Source organism: Hylobates moloch, unplaced genomic scaffold, assembly GCF_009828535.3.
Source record: "Hylobates moloch isolate HMO894 unplaced genomic scaffold, HMol_V3 SCAFFOLD_24, whole genome shotgun sequence".
Lineage (NCBI taxonomy): Eukaryota > Metazoa > Chordata > Mammalia > Primates > Hylobatidae > Hylobates > Hylobates moloch.
The window spans coordinates 17205107-17231034 of record NW_026652299.1 but is presented as its reverse complement, the minus strand read 5'-3'; the positions used below and the strand labels follow the sequence as shown (position 1 = coordinate 17231034).

Below are 25928 nucleotides of genomic sequence, written 5' to 3'. Positions count from 1 at the left end.
ATTTGTACGATTTTATTTTTTTTTTTTGAGGCCGAGTCTCACTCTATTGCCCAGGCTAGATCTAGGCTCACCACAACCCCCACCTCCCAGTTCAAGCACTTCTCTTGCCTCAGCTGCCTGAGTAGCTGGGACTACAGATGTGCACCACGACGCCTGGCTTACTTTTGTATTTTTAGTAGAGACAGGGTTTCGCCCTGTTGGCCAGGCTGATCTCGAACTCTTGACCTCCAGTGATCTGCCTGCCTCGGCCTCCCAAAGTGCTGGGATTACAGGCATGAGCCACCGCGCCCAGCCTTGTTTGTATATTTTACATTGTGTGTGTATATATATTTAGACGGAGGGCGCCCATGTGCATACATGCACTTTTCAAGTCTCACAGCAATGTCTTTTAATCCTTTTCTTAAGGCAGGTAAGATAAGTTTCAACCTTAACCTAACAGATGAGGAAATGGAAGCAAAGTGTACTGCATTATGTATAGCACAAACAAACCTACACCACCATTTTTTTGCCTCTCAAATTGGGAAAACAACTTCCTTCTGGGCTGCAGGGAAAATGAAAGGAGACTCTGCCCAAAAACCCCTTGTGGGCTCCCCTGTCCAGCTTGCTGGAAATCTGTGCCCGGTGGCAGTGACTGAGGTTGGGGCTGTTCACAGCGGTTCTCTTCCTCCTTTTTCCTCCTGAGTCCACAGCACGCGATAACTCCCTGGGGCCTCCCACCTGAGCAGGACATGCGCTGCTGCCTTGAAGTGAAGGCAGCCACGGGCTCTGGAGGCCAGCAGCGCAGGGCATGAATCCTCACCCCTCCAGCTGGATCCCAGCTCTGGGCCTCTGTCCACCACTGAGAGCCTCTAAACCTCCATCTGCCACCTATAAAACTGGAAGAGCGAAAATTGTATCTCATAGGATTTTTCTAAGGATTAAATGAGACAGAATACAGAATATACTTAGTACAGTGCCCGAAGCATACTAAGAAAGTCAGTAATAAAACTATCTTCAGGCCGGGCGCGGTGGCTCACACTTGTAATCCCAGCACTTTGGGAGGCCGAGGCGGGCGGATCACGAGGTCAGGAGATCGAGACCACGGTGAAACCCCGTCCCTACTAAAAATACAAAAAAAATTAGCCGGGCGTGGTGGCGGGCACCTATAGTCCCAGCTACTCGGAGAGGCTGAGGCAGGAGAATGGCGTGAACCCGGGAGGCGGAGCTTGCAGTGAGCCGAAATTGCGCCACTGCACTCCAGCCTGGGCAACAGAGCAAGACTCCGTCTCAAAAAAAAGAAACAAAAAACTATCTTCAGAGTTAAACTTTTAGGTCAAAAACCTGTCAGATTAGAAAAGGAACTATACAAAAACCCCTTGGCTCCCAGGCCATGGTTCCCTGCCAGGCTGTAAGATCCATAGCTCTAGGTCTAGGGCCTACAGGCACTTAGAAAATGTGCAATTAAGAAAGAACAGAAAGCCTCAATTATCAGCAGATGATCACAGTATCAACATAACCAAAGAAAAGGCTTATTAATCAGGAAGGGGGTTGGTCTGCTAGGAAAACACAAAAAAGATAGTTATAAGGGAAAATAGGGCAGATCACTGCAAAGTATGTTGCCCACAGGGAAAGACCTTCACCACTGTTCTGGTCTCAAAGGTAGTCTCATTTAGACCCAAACCACATCTCTAATACACAGACTGACAGATCAGGCAATCAGAGGATGATGGCCCTAAATATTGTATTCACCTACTTCCTGCTTGTCCCAAGGCCCAGGATCCCTACGTGGGTCTACCTGCAGGGAGGAAAGGGGAAGAAACCACATGGACACTGTCAGATCTCAGGCTGCTACAGCAAAATACCACAGACTGACTGGGCAGCTTAAGCAACAGTGACTTTCTCACAGTTCTAGAGGCTGAAGTTCTGAGATCAGGGTGCCAGCACGGTCAGATTCTGGTGAGGGCCCTCCTCCTGGCTCACAGACTGTGTCCTTACAAGACAGAGGGAGCAAGTGCTGGCCTCTCTCCCTCTTCTCATCATGGCACTAATCCCACCATGGGGGCCCCAACCTCATGACCTCATCTAACCCTAGTTACTTCCCAAAGCACGCATACCTCCTAAAACCATCACACTGGGAATTAGGGCTTCAATACATCAATTTCGGGGAAGACATAAACACCCAGTCCATAGTAGACACCCAGACAAGGTCTTCTAACGGAGATACTTTGCATCCACTAATAAACTGCAGTCCTATCCACGTTTGCATGTCAGTTCTTTGAGCTTGATTCATCTGAGTCCCCTGACTTTGTGCCATTAAATCAAGCTTCAGCGCCCACAAGCCAGACTGTGCAGAGTGGTAAAGAGGCCAGTAGAACAAACGTCAGTGAGGTGCAGGGCCTCCTGGAAGTTTCCTCCAGAACAATAACCCACTACTTCAATAGGACTTTAATAACACTCAAGTACAATTCAAAACCACACTGAGATACCACTGACACCCGCTAGAACGGCTGGAACCAAAAAGACAGATGATAACAAGAGTTGGCAAGGATGAGAAGGTGGAGCCTTCATACCCTGCTGGTGGGAATGTAAAATGACATTGCCACTTTGGAAAACATTTTGGCAATTCCTCAAATGTTAAGCATATAACCCAGTACCAGGGGCTACATGTTTCCAAAATTTATATGTTAAAATCATTACCTCCAGGGCTATGGTGTTAGGAGCTGGAACCTTTGGGAGGTGACTAGGTCACGGGGCCAGAGCCCTCATGAACGGGATTAGTGTCCTCATAAAAGAGGCCCCAGAGAGCTGCCTTGCCTCTTGGGCCATATGAGGACACCTCAAGAAAATGCCATCTATGAAACCAGGCCCTCTCCAGACACTGAATCCGCCTTCATCTCAGACTTCCCAGGCTCCAGTACTGTGAGATATAAATGTCTGTTGTTTATAAGCCACCCAGTCTATGGTATTTCATTACAGCAGCCCAAACAATGACACAAAGCAATTCCACTCCTGGAAGAAAGAAAAGATATGCTAGGCCACAAAGGACCAAGAGTACCTGATTCCACGTATATGAAATGTCCAACACAGGCAAATCTCTAAGGACAGGAAATAGACAGTGGCTGCGTGGGGCTGGGGGTGGGGAAGGAGAGCTGGGAGGGGCTGGGTGGTGAAGGCTACAGGGAGTGGGACTTTTTGTGGTAATGAAAATGTTCTGAAATAGATTGTGGTGATGGAGGCACGACTGACTATACTAAAAGCCATTGAACTGCACTCTTTAATGGGGTGATAGTATGCTATGTGAATTGTGTCTTAATAAAGCTACTTTATTAAAACCACCTATCTCTATTTTGCCTGGAAAGCCTGCTAAAAATAACCCCCATGTATTGAGTACCTACTTTAGGTCAAACACTGTACCAAGCAACTTTCCTTTATTATCTCATGTGTTTCTCATAACGATCTTACAAACTGGGTAGGAACGATGAAAAACCACTTAAGGATTTATTTAAATGCCTCCTATTTAGCGATAGGAACAAGCTGAATCATGCTACAGAAAGATGCTGGTAAAACACACGCTGACTGAGAGCTCAAAGGGTGCAACTACTTAGAGAAAGGCAAGAGATAGGGAGAAAAAAAAAAAATCACCAGAATTCCATTTGATGCAATTTCATGGACACCCAAGGAAGGCGACATGCACTGTGGTGGGGCCCTTCATAAGGGAGGTAAATGCACCCAGCAGTGCTGACGGCGTATGCACAATAGCACCCAGTGGGCTAATCACAGGAAAGCAATGCCAGCATAGAGGAAATGAGAGCTTTAGTCTTTGTTCTCACATTGGCTTGCTTCCCCCTGTACCCCACTAAAGGGAAAAAGTGTGCTTGATATGATTACAAAAACTGTATGTGTATCTTATAAAATTCTTTTCAGAAAATTTAAAAAGTCTAAGGAGAAAGTAAGCATCAGCTATAACCTAACATCAACATTTTGGTATTGATTTGTAGTCAATGGCAGGACCTACGCAAAATCAAATCGAATTTTAAATGTCCAGTAGCAAACACACTGGACAAAATGTGGAGACAGAAATGAGAAAAAACATGTCATGCTCTGAGCCTAAAACTTCAGAGACAGCTGTGGGGAAAACAAGCCCACAGAGATTTCTTCTGAACACAGGACATCTCAGAAGGGAAGGAGCTTGCCCAAATCCCCACTGACAAAGGTGGTCACAAAGGGAGAAGGACCTCACCCTCATGCCTGTCGTCCTGAAATCTCACCATCAAGGAGGGCTCCTGAACTCAGCCCGCTCACCTCCATGCACAGGCAGCAGCTGACCAAGGGCAGCAGGGAGCAGAAGATGGAAGGATGCCAAACACTATGACTTCCAGGTGCAAGTGTCCAAAGGGTAACCATCCTCAGGGTGAAACAGGGGCCCCATCCACAGCGCTAGGCCCTGGCGCTCCAGGGATAGAACACTCTCCTTTTGGCAAATGCTTCCTGGCAGCAGGTGCCAGAGGACAGGCTACAGCTGCAGATGAAGGCCAGTTATGACTCCTTGATGGCAAAGCCACAGGGCTCCAGCCCAGTTCCTTGTCACTGGCTGCCATCTGCCAGGGGACCCAGGAAATGAACACTAGCTCTTGGGAACACCAACCTGGCCCCTAGACTGCCCTGCAGTGGCCCAGGCAGTTTATCTGTGTCTGGCCAACAGCCAGCCATTTCCCCACCTTGCAGTTAGAACCAAAGCCCAGGACTGCATTTCAAGTTGGAGAATTTTATAGTTCTTCATTTTTCTGGATCCATAACCACTTTCTCTCTCCCTCTAGTTAATTTTGGGTTGTAGCTAATTGCTAGGAAGATGCATTTCCAGCAGGAAGGAGAGAGAAGGTGGAATGTCAGACTGGTGAAACTGAATCATGCAGATGACCATTTGGAGAGATAGCATTGCATAGTGGTTATGAGCAAATTTCAGAGGAAGCAAGGCCCCTGTTTAAACTCCAGTTCTATCCATCACTAACCAGGAGCCTTCAGGAACAAGATTTACCTTCTCCACCAGGTGTTAAATAACAGAGTCCAGCATAATACATCACACAAATCAGGTGCTCAGTACATGGTTATTACTATCATCTTAATAAGGGTCATCCAAACCTTACATAAGATGAAGAAATTCCATAGTTAAGTCTTTCCTTCTGCAATTCTTAATGAGCACCTACTAAATGCCAGGCATGAGTCTAGGGGTTAGGGATAAAAAGAAGACAGTTAAGGAATACTGTTGCCTCGGTGAGCTTAAAGGCTTGTGAGGGAGATGGACAAGTCAATAGACCAATACATTAATTAAATGCAGGTAATTAGATCTTTAAACAAAAAACACCCATGGCATTGCAGAAAAAGAATATGAGTGGTGAAGGCAAAGCAGGAACTACCTGGTCAATTAGTAAGTTGTGCTTCCTTAGTTGCCTAGGTTGCACAGTCTGGGAACTGTCCCAAGATGGAAATAAAAGGCTTTTCACTCCCATCTGAAATTCTGGCAACCCATTTCCCAAAAGAAATGCAAATGCTCCCAAAGCATATGAGATTATGTTCAGCTAGGCTGCTAACTAAAGAAATGCACGTTAACATGGAGATTAGCATTGCTGATAAAAAGAATTATAACACTTAGTGCTGGCAAAGGAGAATAAACATTTTCACCCCCTGCTAGTGGTAAATTAATATGGCCTTTCTGGAGCACGGCTTGACACTGGTCGTCAAAATTATGTGAGCGTTTTCTTTTTCCCAGACTTCTAGTAATTTATCCTAAAGAAATAAGAAGACACGCATTAAAACACACGTTTAAGGACAGTTATTCTGGATTTTTTCTAACCTCAAGACATTGGAAATAACCCATGTCTTCAGCATAAAATTGCTAAAATAGGCTAAACCCATACATAGAATACTGCATAGCTATCAAAAAATAACAAACCTCTATTTATCCATGGATGGAAAGATGTTTAAACTATGGTGTTAAATACAGAAAAAACAGTTTTCAAAAAAACTATATGTAGATCATCTCTATGTTTTAAAAAAGCTAAATGGATATACGTGTGTGCATGCACGTGCACGCACACACACACACACGGAGCATACATTAAAATGTTAGTTCCGGTTATCCCTGGAAGGCCCCATAATAAGCGAATTTCACTGTATTCTCTGCACCTTTATGAATTAACTCAACTCTTTACAATAAACATATATTACTTTGCCTTGCCACACACCTTTCTTACTGCAGACCATGGGCGGGGGTGGGAATGAAATTGAGGCATCAAGAAACGATCTTTTTATCCCCTCACTACATGACTATCCCTTGTTGCTAAGTCAAAAGCAACTTTCTAAATATGCTAAAGTGTATGTCTGGGTTTTCTTACAATTTTACTTACAAATTCTTTTGTTCCATGTTCTTGAAAAGCAAAACAAAATGCGAGGGTAGACAATTTCAAACTCTTCCAGGATGACAAATAAAAATATTCAAAATTTTAGGGATGGAAAGTAAGTTATTCAATGCCATGTTTGATCTTCACCATGACGCCACTTGGCAGCTGTCGTGACCCTCCCTCCCTTTCATGGATGAGAAAACTGGGGTTCTGAAAGATGAATACATCACGTGGAGTCACAGAGCAGGTAAGCAGCAGAGTGGAGCTATGATGGAGGACTCTTCTCCGGACTACATTAGCTTCGTACGGCTGCCACAATACAGCACTTCAAACCAAGCGCCTTAAACCAGGGGTCCACAATCCCCAGGCCACAGACTGTCACCTGCTTTATCTGTATTTACAGCCACTCCCCATCACTCGCATTACCGCCTGAGCTCTACCTCCTGTCAGATCGGCAATGGCATTAGATTCTCATAGGAGCACAAACCCTAAAAGTGTACAATAAATGTAATGTGCTTGAATCATCCCCAAACCATCCCCCACCCAATCCCAGTCCGTGGAAAAATTTTCTTCCATGAAATCAGTCGCTGGTGACAAAAGGGTTGGGGACCACTGGCTTAAGCAACAGAAATGTATTGTCCCACAGTTCTGGAGGCTACAAGTCTGAAATCAAGGTGTCTGCAGGGCCACACTCCCTGTTAAACTTACAGGGAAGCTCCCTCTTCTAGCCTCTGGTCTTTGCTGCAATCTTTGGCATTCTTTGGCCTGTAGATGCATTACTACAATCTCTGCCTCCTTGTCCCATGGGAGTCTACTCCCCATGTCTGATTGTGTCTCTGCTTTCTCTTCTTATAAGGACACTAGTAATATCGGATTAGGTCCCACCCTAATCAAACAACCTGATCTTCACTTGTTTACATCTGCAAAGACCCTGTTTCCAAATAAGGTCACATTCTTCCGTACTGGGGGGCAAGGACTTCAACATATCTTTTACGGGGACACAATTTAGCCCATAACAGGGAACAAGTCTACACTCCTTCCTCTGGTGCATCTTACTTGCAGCACCATAACCCAGTAGTGTCATGTCTGTGTCATGCCTGGTTTCATCTGTCCTGTTCAGGACAGTGGAGGGCCACTCCCTTCTGCCTCCAGGTGAGTCTGAATTCACACTACTCAAGGCAGAGGAGCTCCCGTCCTGCTGAAATGGCTCCACCTTCTGCCTTGACTCTCATCAGCCATGGAGGGCATCTCTGAAGTTATTTATTCTTCTAGTTCAGGTTCTGCTCTTGAGTTAAAACACATTCAAGAGCTTTGTCAAGTTAAGAGCACTAGACAAATGTGGAATAAATAGGATTCACTTTCTCAGAGCCTGATTTAGGGCCAGATCAAACACCCTACGGGAAGAAGCAGGGGGAGACATGATACTATTTCAATATGTTCTTGGTATAACTCATTGCCTTCACAGTCCAGCTCAGGCACCAAAAGCAAATTACCAATCCATCACTTCTTGACTCAATTTTCTTTTTAAATTTCTAGAGTTGTTTCCAAAAGCAGCGAGGGTGCTGGTGGAGTCAGTCTTCAAAAGGCTATCAAGCTATCCTGTCGACTGGTGGTTTTCAGGCCGACGCATTTGGCTCAGCAAATTGGAAAAGAACGCACAGCAAGCAGCCTGGGTGAGAACCGGTGGACCTGTCTATTTCACATGAGAAGACACATAAAGGACTTACGCCTCTCTCAGGACATCCACTGCGGGGCCCTCCAATTCCCACCCCAATGTGCTGCTGAGCAGAACACCATTGGGAGGTACATTGGAACAGGAGAACCACCTCTCCGGCTGCATTGTGACGCTGTGTTGTAGAATTAGAAGGCTGTCCAGGTGAACAGCATCTCCCATCTGCCTTCACTTCCATCTCAGCAATCTGACTGACAGCCCAGGAGACAGCTGGGCCTGGGGCCCCTCCACACAGCCCCGCCTGTGCTGCAATCATATGCAAAATGTCAGAGACCCCCAGTGAGCGTCAAGCATGGACCTTCTGTGGCAAGCATCCCACGGCCCTTGCAGCTGATGATGGCAGGAGGCTGTTCTTCCTGGGGCCTTACACAGTACACAGGGCAGAGAATGGCAGGACAGACACCAAATTCCATGTCATTCGGCCCTGCCAAGTTCCTCCTGCACTCATTTCCCCACGTCCTCCATCTCCAGCACCTCCTTCCTTTCCTCAGTATCACTCTTCTCATTTCCAAATCTCAATCTTCATTTTTAAAGAACTTTCACCTGTTTTTTGAAAACAGGTTAAAAATGACCCAACTGAAGAGACATTGTCCAATATAGTAGCCACTAGCTGCATGGGCCTATTTAAATTCTTTAAATCAAGTTAAAAATCCAGTTCTGGCTGGGCACAGCGGTGGCTCGTGCCTATAATCCCAACATTCTGGGAGGCCAAGGCGGGCGGATCACCTGGGGTCAGGAGTTTGAGACCAGCCTGGCCAACGTGGTGAAACCCCATCTCTACTAAAAATACAAAAAATTAGGCGCGTGTAGTGGCACATGCCTGTGATCTCAGCTACTTGGGAGGCTGAGGCAGGAGAAATGCTTGAACCGGGGAGGCAGAGGTTGCAGTGAGCCGAGATCATGCCACTGCACTCCAGCCTGGGCCACAGAATAAGACTGTCTCAATAAATAAATAAATAAATAAATATCCAGTTCCTCAGTGACTCTATCCACATACCAAGTACCCAATGACCACATGTGGCTAGTGACTACCATATCGCACAGCACAGATACAGAACACAGCCATCGCCGCCAAGCATCTATTGGACAGCTCTGGTTGTCATAAAATGTGTCCCCTCCTTCCTCTGTCCCCAGCCCCCTCCTGGAGGGGAGGCGACCCTGCTGCCAGTCTCCTTTGTATGCTTTATATGCCTGCACAAGTGTGTGTGGATGCAAACCTCTTTTGTTAAAACAAATGAGAAAAGACCACACACGCTATTTTGTGTCACGCTTTCTTCACTTAATGCAGCTTGGAGGTCACGAAGTTAAGTAAACAGATAGTGCTTCATTCTTTAGAGTGGCTACATAGCAATCCACTGTCACCAGGCCAGTGTCACCAACCCCCCCCGCACCCCCAGGCTCCTCTGTCACCCACTGTGAGGCTGGCTCCCTTCTCTCCCAAACACTCTCATCCTACCCTCCCAGTCTCCACATCCTCAAACTCTTTTCTGACTCTTCCCTTTACCTTTCTTGCCCTAATAAAAATGTAGCTGTTCTCTGACGAAGCTGCTTTCCCTGCCTTTGCAGTAGAGGCCACTTTTCCTCTCCGATCCCACATTCTCCAAGCCTCTTTCTTCCTGGTGGCTGCCCCCAGCTTCCTCCCTCAACACTGCCAGTTGCCATCAGACTAAAGCACCCACCGCACCTCCTTCCTGGCGCTGCCCCTTCACCTCCTGGCCCCTTCCCTACACTCACTGACGACTCACTGATGATGACCTGCTTCATGGCCTTCACCTCCTCCCCAAATTCTACACACATTCCTGGTAACTTCAATCTCAAATGGATCATATGGCCAACACCTGGCCTCACCCATGTCCCTGACTTTTTGTCCCCACCCTGCCTCAGCCACTCCCTCTACCCTAAGTCTGTGCCAATAAATGAAACGCCTATGGAATCTTGGTTTTTAGCAGCTTACTCCGAGATTAGTACCCCACGCCAACAATTACTGACCTATCAAGACTTCTAGTCTTCTAATCAAGACTTCTAATCCATGGTGACTATTCATTAACTTTGCCATTATCCTTCCACCTCTCCTTGGCTAGTTTATTCTCTTCCTCTTAGAATCCCTTGCTTATAAACATAACATTCCCTTGCCCCTCCTTCTGTCTTACCTGATGAAAATCCTGGCCATGACTAAATCTGACAGTCCACCTTCTCCATACCTTTATTTCCTACCACAGGAAAGTAACCAAATTTGGAACTTAAAAAAACTAGTTGGTAGAATTATAAAATGATATAACACCTATGTAAAACAGTATAGAGGTTCCTCAAAAATTTTAAGAGAGAACTGCCATAGGATCCAGCAATCCCACTTCTGGGCATTTATCCTAAAGAATTGGAAGCAGGGTCTCAAAGAGATATTTGCACACTCATGTTCATAGCAGCATTATTCACAATAGCCAAATGTCCACCAATGGATGAATGGATAAACAAAATGTGGCATATATTTACAATAGAATATTATTCAGCCTTTAGGCAGGGCATGGTGGCTCACACCTGTAATACCAGCACTTTGGGAGGTCAAGGCAGGCAAGATCTCTGAGGCCAGGAGTTCAAGACCAGCCTGGCCGACATGGCAAAACTCCATCTCTACTAGAAATAAAAAAACTTAGCCGGGTGCCATGGCGGGCGCTTGTAGTCCCAGCTACTCAGGAGGCTGAGGCAGGAGAATGGCGTAAACCCGGGAGGCAGAGCTTGCAGTGAGCTGAGATTGCGCCACTGTACTCCAGCCTGGGCGACAGAGCGAGACTCCGTCTCAAAAAAAAAAAAAAAAAATTAGCCAGGTGTGATGGTGCATGCCTGTAGTCCCAGCTACTTGGGAGGTGAGAATTGCCTGAACCTGGGAGGCTGAGACTGCAGTGAGCCAAGATCGTGCCACCACACTCCAGCCTGGGCAACAGAGCAAGGCTCCATCTCAAAAAAATAAATAAAATAAATAAAAAAGATTATTCGCCTTTAAAAGGAAGAAAATTGTGTCACATGCTACAAAAGATGGAGGATCCTTGAGGACATTATGCTAACTGAAATAAACCCGTCACAAAAAAGACAAATACTGTATAATTTCATTTATATGAGGTATCTAAAGTAGTCAAATTCATAGAAACAGAAAGTACAATGGTGATTGCTAGGGACTAGGGGACAGGGGAAAATGAGGAGTTGTTTAATGGGTAGCGTTTCAATTTTGCAGAATGCAAAAAGTTCTGGAGATCTGTTTCACAACAACGTGAAATAAGCTTAACACTACTGAACCATATACTTAAAAACGCTTAGGCTAATGCATTTTATGTTATGTGTTTTAACAAAATAAAATAAAATAAAAATTTACAATAAAAATTTTTAAAATGCAAAACAAAAACTATCAGGGCTAGGTATGCTCTGGTGGTGCTGAAACCAAACTCTTTCCCTGAGTATGAAATACCCCATCATATCCACAGTAGGGATACACAGTCACCAGGTGGCAAGGCTAAGGAAGGTTTCCAGTTGCTTTGCATGACTAATTCAAGCTCAAGATTCATCCCAAGGTTTTGGGTCCAGTTCAAAAAAAATAAAGGGAATTAGCTAAGGGCCAGTTGCATATTTTCCAATTTCCTCTAATATTACTCTCCAGCAACTAGCTGAAAACCAATGGCTTTTCTAGCTGTGCCCCTCATAACTCATTTATGCTTATTAATAGGCAAATATCAGCTTCTCAGCTGGCAGTGATTTCATTAATTTTAAACTTACATGGGGTAAGCCAGGGATTAAAACTTTAAACCAAAGCCAACAATATAGAGGATTGTGAGTATCACTGAAATCCCTAGATTAGGAATCTCCAAGTGAATTCATTGGCATTGTCACGTGAACAATTACCTGGGAACTAATCAAAGCAACTCCTCTTTGAGTTTTTGCCTTTTGGGCAATGATATATACTTTTTAAAAACAGTACCTGTTTGGGAGATTATTAAAAACAGTGAAACCAAAGACATTTCTCATCATCAATTTTGATCTTGGAAAACCTCCAGACCTAACAAATGTTCACACAGATCTCAACACTATAGAAAAGCCACAATTATTCATGGCTTTCTGACTAACATGTACGAAACTCATTTCAGCAGAAAGGAAATCAGATTAAAAAGCAAATTAGAATAATGAAATTGGAAAACTCTGAATTCAATTCCTTCTGGAATTGCAAATCAAATTATGTATTATTAGCTCTAAAATAAGAAAGACAAAGCAGAGGGAAAAACTTTCTCCTTTGAGGGCACTGGCCAATATAAGCCACATATGTAATTTAAAATTTCTAAAAGACATTTTAAAAGCTAAAGCAAAAAAAAAAAATTTAAGTTTAACCAATATATCCAAAATATTCTAATATCAACATGTAATGAACATTTTTAACTATTAATATTTTTTCTCATTAAGTCTTTAGAATTTAGTGTGTATTTTATACTTACAACACATCTCAGTTCAGACAAGCCACATATCAAGTGCTAAAATATTGCATTAGTGGCAACCATATTGGACAGCGCAGCTATAGAACCAAAGATGACATGTTCTTCTAACACGACAGTGGCTAGCTCCTGAAATCCAAGTATATCTCTACATTACACTCTCTAGACTTCTTATTGAATTCCTCAAATACCCAGAACAGCTTGGGTTGGGTGCATTAGTTGCTCCTTTGGCTAGATCAGCGTTAAGTCAAGGTTGATCATCACGGTGCAGGTTAAGTATCCTTTATCCAGAATGCTTAGGACCAGAAGGGTTTCAGGTTTCAGATTTTTTTGGATTTTGGGATGGCTGCATATACATAATGAGATATATTGGGGATGGAACCCAAATCTAAACATGAAATTCATTTGTTTCATATATACCTTGTACACATAGCCTGAAGGTAATCTTATACAATATTTTAAGTAATTTTGTGCATGAAGTTTTGACTGTGACCAGTCACATGAGGTCAGGTGTGGAATTTTCCACTTGCGACATCAGGTTGGTGCTTAAAAATCTTTGAATTAGGGAGTATTTCAAGTTTTGGATTTTTAGATTAGAGATGCTCGATCATCATTTGAAGTTTTTAAAAGTCAGTTTACTACTATTTTCTAGTTTTTTTCAACCACAAATTCACTTTTAAAAATTAACTTTATCCTAAATGATATCATCTGTAATATCACAAGTTTGATACTTAATTTGTTAAAAAAAAAAAAACTAATGCCCATTAAAATAGACATTTAACATTTAAAATAAGTTTGTACACTAAAGCGAATAATGACATGAGCTAAAATTTGCTGTCATTAGTGAGTCAGTTATGGTGTCATCTTTTAAAAGTTTTCCATCTGGCATATTCAATCTCAGATATGTTACTGTCTGAATCACTTGGCCTCAAAGAGGTATTGCAACACTTGTATGTTGGAATATGGCCTAACATCCCGTTCAAGAGTACTTTCTTGTTTGAGACAAAGTCTCGCTCTCTCACCCAGGCTGCATTGCAGTGGCACAATCTCGGCTCACTACAGCCTCCATCTCCTGGGTTCAAGCAATTATCCCACCTCAGCCTCCCGAGTAGGTGAGCTACAGGCACACAGCACCACACGCAGCTAATTTTTGCTTTCGTAGAGATGGGGTTTCACCATGTTGGCCAGGCTGGTCTTGAACTCCTGGCCTCAAGTGATCCACCTGCCTCAGCCTCCCAAAGTGCTGGAACTACAAGTGTGAGCCACCACACCCAGCCTCAAGAGTACTTTCCCTCTGAGTACCACCACAATCCACAGAAAGGGGCATCTACTCATTTGTGTTCAACTGTCCAAAAGCTGCAGAGACAGAGAAAACTGTTGCCCTGATACCCACACATACACGTATACACGCACATATATACATATAACTACATGCACACATATATATATATATATACACATATTAGTGTATAGGTATATGCACAAAAATTGTCTGTATGTGTGTGTCTGTGTGTGTGTGCGTACTCATTGCAATCATCCTACGAAGGAGGAATTGTCTTTTTCTTGCTTTTCTAGATGAGGGAATGAGGCACAGAGCAGTTACTGGCTTCCATAATCACAGAGTTAGCAAATCTGATTACGGAACCTGTGTTCTTATTACCCTGGGGTTTACAAATGACAGAAAGAGATGGAAGTTGGAAAAGACATACGTTTTAGAGTCATAAATATAAGTCCTTCAAAGTCAAAATCTTCACCCATGGGATGTGAAGACTGGGGCGAGCAACATCCCCTAATACAGAGAGGGGTGGATGGCAAATAGAATAATTTAGAATGCCCTTAAGGTGTCTTCTGTAAATAACAGTGGAGAATTCATCTTACTTAGAAGAAAAACAGCATAAAAATCCAACAGAACAAAGATTTCAATAAGAAAAAGTGAAAGGATGGATGGATGAGTAGATGGATAGACCAGCAAACAAATATTCTCAAAATCTGAGAATACAGAATATTATAAAGGTACATCCTCTCTCTCTGACCATCCCAAGAGGACCCTGTCACATGGCTGGCATTGCACTGGTCACTCTCAGAAGCAACCTGGGGACCTTCTTCTCATCACTGCGACAAAAGCTGCAGGGCAAGCTGTGTTGAGGGCCTCATTCCGTGGCCTTCATCTGCACGGGTTCTGCAGCCTGAAGAAAGACAAGAATCTACTTACATGTACTCCCTATGGGCAGAGTGCACAGCGGCCGCATTGCTGTAACGCCACAGGACAATCGCCGATGACAGGACGTCCAGGATGGCATCAAACTAGGAGAAGCAGACATGGCATTAGAGGCTTTCCAGAGTTAACAGCACACAAATGTGAAGACACAGGACAACTGTGCTGTGACTCAGAACATCTGCACGAGTAAACTCAGCAAAGAGGCCTCCCATCATTACGACGCAGCCACTTACTGCCCTCATGCCTGGGGCGGCTGGAGCTCAGACACCCAGCGTGACATGTGGGGGGCTCTGCTCCCAGGGCCCCTGGCTCCCAGCACTCTGAAGACATAGGGCAGAAGGTGGGAGAGTTTACTGTTCTGAAACACATGGAATTGGTTTCTCCATGACAGTCAAGATAATTGCAGTAGTTTCCTGCACATCCCAGATAGAATTCTCACCCGAATCTCTTATTTTTGACTCTCAATGGGACTATTCTACCTGGGGTCCAGGGGTGAGGGTGGGGGTCACCAGGACCTGCGATAAGTCTGCCAGCACATTAAAGTTGCATACAAAATTCAATGCTTTTGTTTGAATGAGAAAGTGTGAATGCACAAGCAAGCTAGAGAGAATGACAGAGAAAAATGTATGTGCGTGTTTGTGTGTTTCTGGGTGTGTGTATGCATGTGTGTGTGTACATGTATGTATATGTGTATGTCTGGGTGTGTGTGTGTGGTGGTGTGCCTTTTTCCTGGATGGTCCACATCTTTCATAAGGTTCTGAAAAGAATCTGCAATGTCCCTACAATATCAACTTCTCACAACAAAAGGCAGAAGTGGGTTTGGGAACAGGCATACCGACCCTTGGGTACAGGAAACCCTAAAGCTACACGGCGGGGGTGTTGAGAAGAGCTCTCTTTATGGGTCACTACACCACACCACACTTCTCAGCTGGAAAATCACAAGCACTAGCATCCTCTCCGAGGGGCCTGGGGAAGCTTCACCCAATTTCTCAACAGACCTAGCCTGTGAAGCAGAGACCCGCTTTCTCCAACTACCTTCGATCAGGAGGCCGGCTGGGAAGCCAGGTTACCCCTAGCTGGCTACACTGACTAATCCTAGCACAAGTAGCCCCAATCTTCCTTCACTCGCAACAACTCTGCCTACACCAGAAAATGCTTTGCTCCAGTGCATGCCAGGTCCACATACAACCTGGAAGGCAAAAAAGGGCTAAAATGCCCAAAACATCCTCTCACCCAACCACACTGTGGGAAATGTGGTTCCCCCGAATCTGTGCTTGAGAATTACACAGTCCTCGTTGCAGCTTAATTCTGTTAAATTCTCATTTTTTAATAGAAGTGAGTTTCCATAAAATATGTTTCTCATGCTAAGCTCTCATACACTAACCACCCTCATTTGAGGGCTCAGGGTGAGGTTTATGGGCTTATGAAAAAACGTGCAAAACTTGATGAAAGTACATTTCAGGTTACTTACTGCAAACCCAAAAGCAGAGGCGCTGTACCTCATAACGGAGACAGCTAAAAAGAAAGAAAATATTATTCAGAATATTTTAAAACCTCTCTCATTTTTGAGTATATTAATACATTACATGGCCATTTAAACATCACTGGGGAAGTTCCAAGAGAATAAAACTAAAAATTAACTGTACTTGTAAAATCTAAGAATTTTTAAAAATGAAGAGTGAACTGAAAAGATTCCCAGACTCCACCTGCAACAACTTCCCCTCACAGTGTTCTGAAGCACCTGAGGGCCAATTTCCAAATAAAATTGCTTCAACAGCTGTCAATCAAATGACTTCTGATACTTTGGGAATTTAGCAACTGGGAACTATATCAAACTTTCAAAGTAAAACTCCAACCACCCAAACTGTTCCCATAATAAGGTGGTGTGTCTAAGTAAGGCATACACCATTGCTAAGATAGATGAAAAAAATCTGTGGGCACCAGAGTTTAAAATCCAATGTAGACACCAGTAAGAGTTGTTTAGAAAAGAGTGACAAATGATCTTAAACAACAGATGTCTACAAATAGAGATGTCTACAAATGTCAATGCCACAATTCTAATTACGACACATTTTGATCTTTTTTTTTTTTTTGAGACAGAGTCTTGCTCTGTCACTCAGGCTGGAGTACAATGGTGCTATCTCGGCTCACTGCAACCTCTATCTCCCGGGTTCAAGTGATTCTCCTGCCTCAGCCTCCCAAGTAGTTGAGACTACAGGCATGTACCACCATGCCCAGCTAATTTTTGTGTTTTTAGTAGAGACAGGGTTTTGCCATGTTGGCCAGGCTAGTTTCCTACTCCTGACCTCAGGTGACCTACCTGCCTCAGCCTCCCAAAGTGCTGGGATTACAGGTGTGAGCCACCACACCCAGCCTTGATCCATATTTTTAAATTGGAGAACGTCAATTGGGTAGCACTTTTTCCTAATTGTTTTGTGCTAAAGCAATGACAGCTTCAAAGACTTCTCGATTTGACATAACAAAGGCAGATCTCCAGAAGAAAGCCATATTTAACAAGAATAAATGCACCTCCAACCATGACTAAAGCCCTACACTAAGGGTCAGCAAAGCCAGCAGTGGCTTGTTCCCAGGCCTACGTTCTACAAGTAGTCAATGGCGCAGTAGGAGAAGCATGGGTGGGAGGCACAGAGGCCAGCGCCTACATGGACTTCCATCAGCTCATCACAATGTCCCTTCTCTAGGACCTGCTCCTTGTCCTCTCCACAAGGTCCAGGGACAGTTCCCGCACAACTGTGTTGTGCCTTATGCCCTCCAGCTATAAGGAGGGCACCTGATCCACTGTGAACCAAACAGAGTTCATTTTCTGTGATTTAGGACTTGAGACTGAGAGAGTCTAGTTGGTCAATCTATGTGGTTAGAACAGCAACTTGTAAATGCTGGAGTTGCCATCGGCCACCGTTTGCCATAAAGACTGAGGAGCAGGAAGGCAAACATGGGAAAGCCACAGCACTGGGGAGAGTGAACCACTGGTCGTGTCCGAGCGTTTCCAGGCCCTTCCTGAAACTCTGCCATATTCAGGTCCTCAAACTGTGTGAGGCAGAATACAACCCATTAAATCCCCAACCATCTTTGTTTTTGACATGAGCTGCTGTTCCAGCAGTCCCTGCTATTGCTCTTACTGGCACAGGGAGAAGGGCAGAGCCAGCTGTGCATGGTGACCAGCTGGAGCTTTCATGGGACACACAGGTATGGTGCTGTAAAGGGGCACTGGCCCTTCCCAGAGAACAACTTGCCAGCCATGCTGACATGTGCAAAAAAGGCAGCTGATCCCTGGCGGGACTGCTGCAAGCACCGAGGCAGCCTAGAAAACACAGCTTGGCTCGCAGCACGTGCTCCATAACTGTTAACTAAGCGTAACAAAATTTCACAGAAATAAGTCAAGGAGGATATCTTTTCTTTCCCTTTACAACCTGTTTTTAGAATATCTTAGCTGTGTGCTTTTTGTGGGTTGCTTCTGTATCAGCAGTGGAAACCTTTTAATTCCAACTAACATCTTGCACAGATGCTCCAGATCTACAACAGATAAAAGAAGAGCCAGGCACAGTGGCCCACTCCTGTAATCTCAGTACTTTTGGAGGCCAAGGCGGGTGGGGGGGGGGGATCACAAGGTCAAGAGATCGAGACCATCCTGGCCAACATGAAGAAATCCCATCTCTACTAAAAACATAAAAAAATGAGCCGGGCGTGGTGGTGCGTGCCTGCAGTCCCAGCTACTTGGGAGGCTGAGGCAGGAGAATCACTTGAACCCAGGAGGTGGAGGTTGCAGTGAACCTAGATCATGCCGCTGCACTACAGCTTGGCGACAGAGTGAGACCTCATCTCAAAAAAAAAAAAGCAAAACAAACAAACAAAAAAAACAGAAGAGCTGCCGCCGGGCTCCTAATCAGTCTCCACCTGTGCTCCTAGGGCTGAGCACCATGGAAAAGGCACAGCTAGAAAATCACTCCCCCCAGACTCGCCATGGCAGAAGAGCACCTGACTCTCCAGCAGTGAACCATGGCTTCAAAACAGATTTCAAGTGGACATTCACGTGATTATATTGAGAAAGACAAGGAAAACTGTCTCAGGAATCTGGAATCAAACAAAGGAGATGGCCACTAAATGGTGGGTGGGGTGTCCCCGACTCAATTGGAGTGTTGTGTCCATGATTTCCAACACCCTCAAAATTATGCAGGAAAGATCCACTTGTGAGAATTAAGCCTTCCCAGAGAATGGATGACCTAGAGCACAAGTGGAATATTAATACTCTCTATCCCACCTGCACCAAGGAAAATATGAGCAAGATGGCTCCAAGTTAACCCACAGTCCTTCACAGAGATGTATCATTTACTTATAAATTGGCTCCATCTAATTTCCTTGATGAGACAGAAAGGGAGAAATGCCAAAAATTGCACGGGGAATTGAGACTACTCTGAAGGGCCCTCCACACAGCCTTAGCTCTGACAGCTTCCTTTTGTGGCCAACTCCCCAGCTTTTGCTACTAAATAACAGCAAATAGTCATTAGCACAGGATCCCAATGAAAGAGTTCAGGTGGCCTTTCAGGAATTTCTGAAGAGTGTCAAGTAATAATTTCACTTTGTCTCATAACTCACCATGACACATCCCAATTTTGAGAAAAGAACAAACTCAATGGAAGGGTCAGAATGGTTTACACAGCACCCACCCCCCAACTTCCATGGGGTTTTCACCAGGACGTTTCCAACTTCCCTCATGCTAAGAATGAGGTTGGCTTGGAGAATGGCAGGCCTGAGCCAGGATGATTACAAGGGAGAGATTACGTGGTATGCGCACCTGGAGCTCCATGCACATGTGGATGAGTGTAGTGGAAAGCCACCACAGGGCCAACAAAGGCCTCAGGGCCGTCAAGGCAGGTGCTTATTCAACAGTGGACAAGAAACAAGGGCCCTTCTGAACTCGGACAATTATGTTGCAAACTGGCAACACATCCACAAAAAGATGGGCGACCAGGCAGCCATGGGGCAGAGCTCTCCTATGAAGGCTGCTCTTGGCCCCGTGTGGTCAGAGTAGACACACATTGCTATCTGATTAGGCAGCAGTTACACATCCAAAAAAATGCATGCTTAGGTTGCAGCTGGGCTCCTATCTCTTTCTCTGTTGGCTTTTTTATTAATTTATTTTAAGACACAGAGTCCCTAAGATGTTCACAGGTAAAATGAAGATGTGTCATTTGGGGCCAGCCCAGCATGCAGTCCCCATCCCATAAGAGCATCCTGATTCTCCTCTGGGAATGGCACCTGCCCTACCCTCAGACTAAGTGATTTGGGTGGGATGATGCTATTCCCATGCTAGTACGTCCCATTAACTTGTCCCATGTCCAGAGTTAATGATTGGAAAATGGCACAATTCAATTTGAGCTGATGAGAACCTGTGCCAAGTTTTTTGCTGAAAATATTGGAAAGGGAATGTCTTCCTTAGAGGGGATTTTAGAGATAGGAGGATGAATACAGGAGCTACAGGTAGTGATTTTGACATAAGTGGGAGGAGACTGCCTGAGAATGAAGCCAACACAAGAAGACAGTAGATATTAAACACAGATCGGACTCCTGAAGACAGACTGAACCTCTTAAATCAGTCCTGCCTGATCTATCCCTCTACTCCTCAAATACATTAGCCAACAATTTCCTTTGATTTGCTTAAGCCAGTTGGAGTTGAGTTTCTATCACTTTCAGCCACGAGTCTTAATACAAGATATGTTGACCCAGTAATCCCATGCCCAAGAATTTTAATGCCTAAGAAATGGAAAAACACTTTAAGCACAAAAGGTTCATAATAGGTTCATGTGATTTATAACAGCAAAACATTAGATGTGACTAAATGTTCCATGGTAGGGTGATGATTGAGGTATGATTTATTTAAAGAATAGGCTATAGGTAGATATTTTAAAGCCTTTGCAAAGAGTACTGTTGCTGGCTCGGAGTGGTGGCTCACACCTATAATCCCAGCACTTTGCAAGGCCAAGGCAGGAGGATCACTTGAGGCCAGGAGTTTGAGACCAGACTGGGCAATATAGTGAGACCTCATCTCTACAAAAAAATTTTTTTTTTTTTTTTTTTTTGAGACAGAGTCTCGCTCTGTCTCCCAGGCTGGAGTGCAGTGGCGCAATCTCGGCTCACTGCAAGCTCCGCCTCCCGGGTTCACGCCATTCTCCTGCCTCAGACTCCCGCGTAGCTGGGACTACAGACGCCCGCCACCATGCCCGGCTAATTTTTTTTGTATTTTTAGTAGAGACGGGGTTTCACCATGTTGGCCAGGATGGTCTCAATCTCCTAACCTTGTGATCCACCTGCCTTGGCCTCCCAAAGTGCTGGGATTACAGGCGTGAGCCACCGCGCCCGGCCTCTACAAAAAATTTTAAAATTAGCTGAGTGTGGTAGCAGACACCTGTAGCCCCAGCTACTCAGGAGGCTGAGGTGGGAGGATTGCTTGAGCCCAGGAGGTAGAGGTTGCAATGAGCCAAGATCACACCACCATAAGCCAGCCTAGGCAACAGAGGGAGATCCTGTCTCAAAATATTTTTTAGAAAAATTACTACTGTTTAATGTTTCTATTAGCATATTAGAAAGAACAATGGCATTGATAATAAACAGATAGGTTGTATGTTGGGTTCTGCATTGGGTGCCACAGGAAAGGATGGGTCTGGAACAGGGGGAGTTCTAGCCAGCAGGGGTACAAACTGAATGGGAAGATCAGAAGAGGCTTCATTGACAAGGGGACATTTAAGCAAAGACTTAAGGAGATGGGGGAGTAAACCATGCTGTTAACTGGGGAAGAACCTTCCACAGAAGAAGAGTCAGTAAAACACTCTGAGGTGGAACACTTGGCATGTCTGAGGCCATTCTGGCTAAAGCCAAAGGAAGCAGGAGGAGAGTTACGAGAGATAATTCGGGCAAGATACAAGATGAAGTATGTGCTACAACAACTAGCTTTACAGGCTGCATTGAAAACAACCAGAAAAAAATTCCCTCAAATGATAACAGTGGTTAATCTTTGAAGGGTGGGAATATTTGAGTGGGTTTCTTTCCTTTCTACTGTGAATCCAAAAGTATCTGAGACAGAGATCAATCAATTTAGAAAGTTTATTTTACCACTGTTAAGGACATGTCCGTGACACAGCCTCAGGAGGTCCTGACCGCATGTGCCCAAGGTGGTCCAGGCACAGCTTGGTTTTATACATTTTAGGGAGACATGAGGCATCAATCAACATGTGTAAGATACACATTGGTTCTGTCCGGAAAGCAGGACAACTCGAGGTGGGGAGGGGGCTTCCAGGTCACAGGTAGATAACAGACAAATTGTTGTATTTTTTTTAAGCCTTTGATTAGCCTTTCACAGAATACACAATTTCTATGTGAGCGGAGGGTACAGGAACAGTCACACCTTTGCCCAGCTTGGTGAAACAACAGGGCAGAGGAAGCAATTTTACATACATCTGTCTCAGGTGAACATCCTGAGGGAGGACTTGAGGTCTGTCTTTTGTGCACAAAGAATTTCCTTGTGGGCAAATTGTGAGGGAGGTATGTAGCTTCTCCATCTTTGTAGCTATCTTATTTAGGAATAAAATGCGAGGCAGGTTTGCCAGACTGTTGCCAGCTTGACTTTTCCCTTTAGATTAGGGATTTGGGGTCCTGAGATTTATTTTCTACATCTTCTACAACCACGATATCACTTAAATCAGAAAAAGAAATCTATGTGGGGAAAAAGATATCCAACTCACAAAAATATCAGCAAAGGTCTAAAATGGAGTCAAGAGAAACCAGATCTGTGATACCCATCTGGGACGAGGCTGCACTGTGAGTTCACAAATGCTCTAACAGGGCAGCACATGACTGTATGTGTCTTTATTACATCTAAGTTTCTGAATCCACCTTTCTAGGTCAAATCACCTACATGAGTGGTTTGCAAAAAGTTCATGGAAGTGCAGTGGTGGACCAAGAAAGCCAGCATGTGGAGCACGAGCACAATGTCACTCGCAGTCTGAGGGACCTCCTGCCTCCCGGGATGCTGCATGTCACACACACTACTTTCATTTACGTGTCAAAGGGGTAATAACAGCTACTCTCCCAGAAGCACACACACACCAGAAGTCTTAAATAAATATTTATACAAGTCTGGTTAAAAGACCAGACCTTCTTTAACTAAGTCACACACCAGGCCAGAAAGCGTATCAGCTGGAAATTCAAATTCAAATAGAAAGACAGCTGGAAAATGGACAGGACCCAGGCAACCCATTGTTAGGGCAAAGCTAAATCGTGCAGCTGAATCAGCAGCAGGCTTTGAGGGACGGTACTGGATAGTAGAGACAAAATACCTCGGAAATGCACAAAGAGGTAAGGATGCCAGCAAGGCAACAGAGGATCAGTGCAGACAGCCCCTCCACAACCTTAAACAAAGAATGCCGTTTCAATCGCTGGCTAGATTTGTAGCAAAAATGAGGACCCATCTGCCAATCTCTCCAAAGTCACGCAATAATTATCCTGAGTCTTAGCACTCTTTAGCAATGCCCCCAGGCCCCATAACACCTCCAAGTTGCAAAATTATGTGACTGTAAGTTTCGTTAATAAATCAATCCTACTTTAATTGGACAGCCTCTATTACATAGAGGCCTGGCAAAAACCTCACCTCCAGCCATGTAATTAACTCAAATGGAGAACCATCTTTCCATCATTCACCATAAATATATACACACATACATAAATTTGGACCCCTCTTAGTTTCACCTCTTCTGCTGCCTAACAAGAAAACATAATAATGAAAACACCAATCTGGATCTTTGGATTCTCTCAAAACACTGAGATCTGCCCACCCTGGGCTGTCCCTTTCTCCCAGTGGTGCCAATGCTGCATTCGGATGAGGCATATGCTCTGGGGTACGCACCTCTCCTGCAACATCACAGCCAGCCTGCCTCACTCACCTCTTCCACCTGCCTGGCCCCTGTGGCATCTGGTTGGTCCCATAAGTCTTGAGTATGGGACCTCACATGTAGGGCATGAGCAACCTGCTATGTCCAGCAATGTCCAGCAAAGTGCCTGCTAAATATTCATTTTGCTGTATGGACTGTGGTTTCCAATGTTTTCTACTGGAAGGTCTGGCACTCAGCAAATTACAAAAAGCTGTACTATGGCCAGGTTCTCAAAGCCCAAACCATTCTTTGAGAGCTCTTTGACTTCTACAGACAACCCTGAGAACGATTATTAGCCTTAGGTAGGCCATGGGCACTGCGCTGCCACCCTCCGGGGCTCTGCCTGTCTGGAGAACAAGTGTTTGTTAGGAAAGCAAGTGTTTGTCTCAGGCAAACCCTTGCCAAGACCTCAGGGATGATCATGGGTCTCTCTCTCTCTCACATGACCAAGGGGTGGCTATATACCAAAAGGGACTATACAACCCCTCCCCTAATCCCACACCCACAACAACCTATAAAACCCACAAGAACGGGCTTGAAGAGGTTAGAAAACATTGCCCTCGAGCTGCTGCTATGGGGGTAGGGAGTGCCATTTGCTAGTGTTCTGGGCCACTTTGCAATGAAAGGTCACTTGCACTCCAATTTCTAACAGGAAGCAGCCACTATCATTCATCCCTCCATGCCCCTGGTGCTTGTACACATCCGCCTCCGTGGAAAGGCCATGGTCCTTAGGATGGAGGAAGCCTCTGTTCTCCGATCTTTTCTTCTGTGGGCCACACTTGGTCACTGCACTCCGGCCACATGGGGCTCCTCGGTGACCTCCCCACAGCCAGGCCACAGCTCTTCATTCTGCCAGGAACAAGCTTACTCCAGGGATCTGCATGGCCTGCTCCCTCCCCTCCTTCAGGTTAGGGCTGTCCTGGCCACCACATTTAATGATGAAACCTGCCCTCACTCCCAATCTGAGCTCTCTGTCACCCACCTCTACACTTTCTTTATCTGAAGCACATCTACCACATTATCTTATGTACTTATGTATGTCTCATCTGCCCCACCCTACTCCCACCTATTAGAATATAAACACCACAAAGGCAAAAGCTTTGAATGTTTGTTCCCTGATGTATCCCAAATGCCAAGATCAGTGCCTGAACACATAGAAAACTTTCAGATGGATTCATCAACACCTTCCCCTTAGCTCCAGCATGCAGCAAACAGAGCCCTCAGGAAGAAGGCAGACAGAACCAAGGGCTCAAAACACCGGGAGGCCCAGCCATGCTACCCGGAAGCCCTTCCCTGAGCAAATGAAGCCGCAGCCGGCACTTTCTGGGGCATAATGGAGAAACCAGCTTCTAAATGGACCACTCCTTTAGGGAGAGCTTGAAGCATTCGCAAATGGCAAAGATCTAGGACTAAGGAAAGAGTAAAGATAGCCCCCGACCCAGAAAGCCAAGAGCCAACACAGAATAGTACAACAGGAAAAAAAATCCAAATAAAAACAACCCAAGGAAAAGCTCTAGCATGGACCAGGGCACCCTCGTTCCCGCTACCACACACCACCAGGCTAGCTCTGCTCCAGTTAGCATAACATGAAATGCACATGACCCCCATTCCGAAGCAGGGATTGGCATTCCTGGGACATGGGCAGGATGCCTGCCACTCAACAGGGAGAGACCTGGGTTTCAAGAAGCTCTCAGAGGTCTCACACACAGGAGTCACCAGCTCAGAGATAAAAAGACAAGACCCCAGCTTTTAGTGGCAAAACTTCCTCAACACCACAGCACACTTTCACTTTGCTTCTTCTTCAGTCTGGGAATAAGGAGGAGGAAGATCCCTTGAAGCCACAGTTACCTAACTTTTATGAGCATTTATGGGCCGTCTCTGATGGAGTACACAGCCCCTCAACTTGTTAGCACATTTGCTCCACAGACCTCATGCGCCAGAGCTAAGAGTAGCAGCAAAGTTCTTTTATTATTATTTTTGTTGTTGTTGTTGTTGAGACAGAGTCTCACTGTGTCGCCCAGGCTGGAGTGCAGTGACGCGATCTTGGCTCATTGCAAGCTCTGCTTTCTGGGTTCACGCCATTCTCCAGCCTCAGCCTCCTGAGTAGCTGGGACTACAGGAACCCACCACCATGCCCGGCTAATTTTTTTGTATTTTTTAGTGGAGACGGGGTTTCACCATGTTAGCCAG

General features: G+C 45.0%; 1 protein-coding gene across 1 annotated transcript in view; it reads right to left on the bottom strand.

The window, feature by feature from the left end:
- The window catches only part of TMEM163 (transmembrane protein 163), a 259455-nt gene that overhangs the window by 80451 nt on the left and 153076 nt on the right, over positions 1 to 25928 (bottom strand). Inside the window, exons 3-4 of the mRNA XM_032145642.2 lie at positions 16268 to 16311; positions 14791 to 14882 (exon numbers count right to left, since the gene is read on the bottom strand). Of these exons, the coding sequence (XP_032001533.1) occupies positions 14791 to 14882; positions 16268 to 16311 (136 nt within the window). The remainder of the gene's footprint in view (positions 1 to 14790; positions 14883 to 16267; positions 16312 to 25928) is intronic.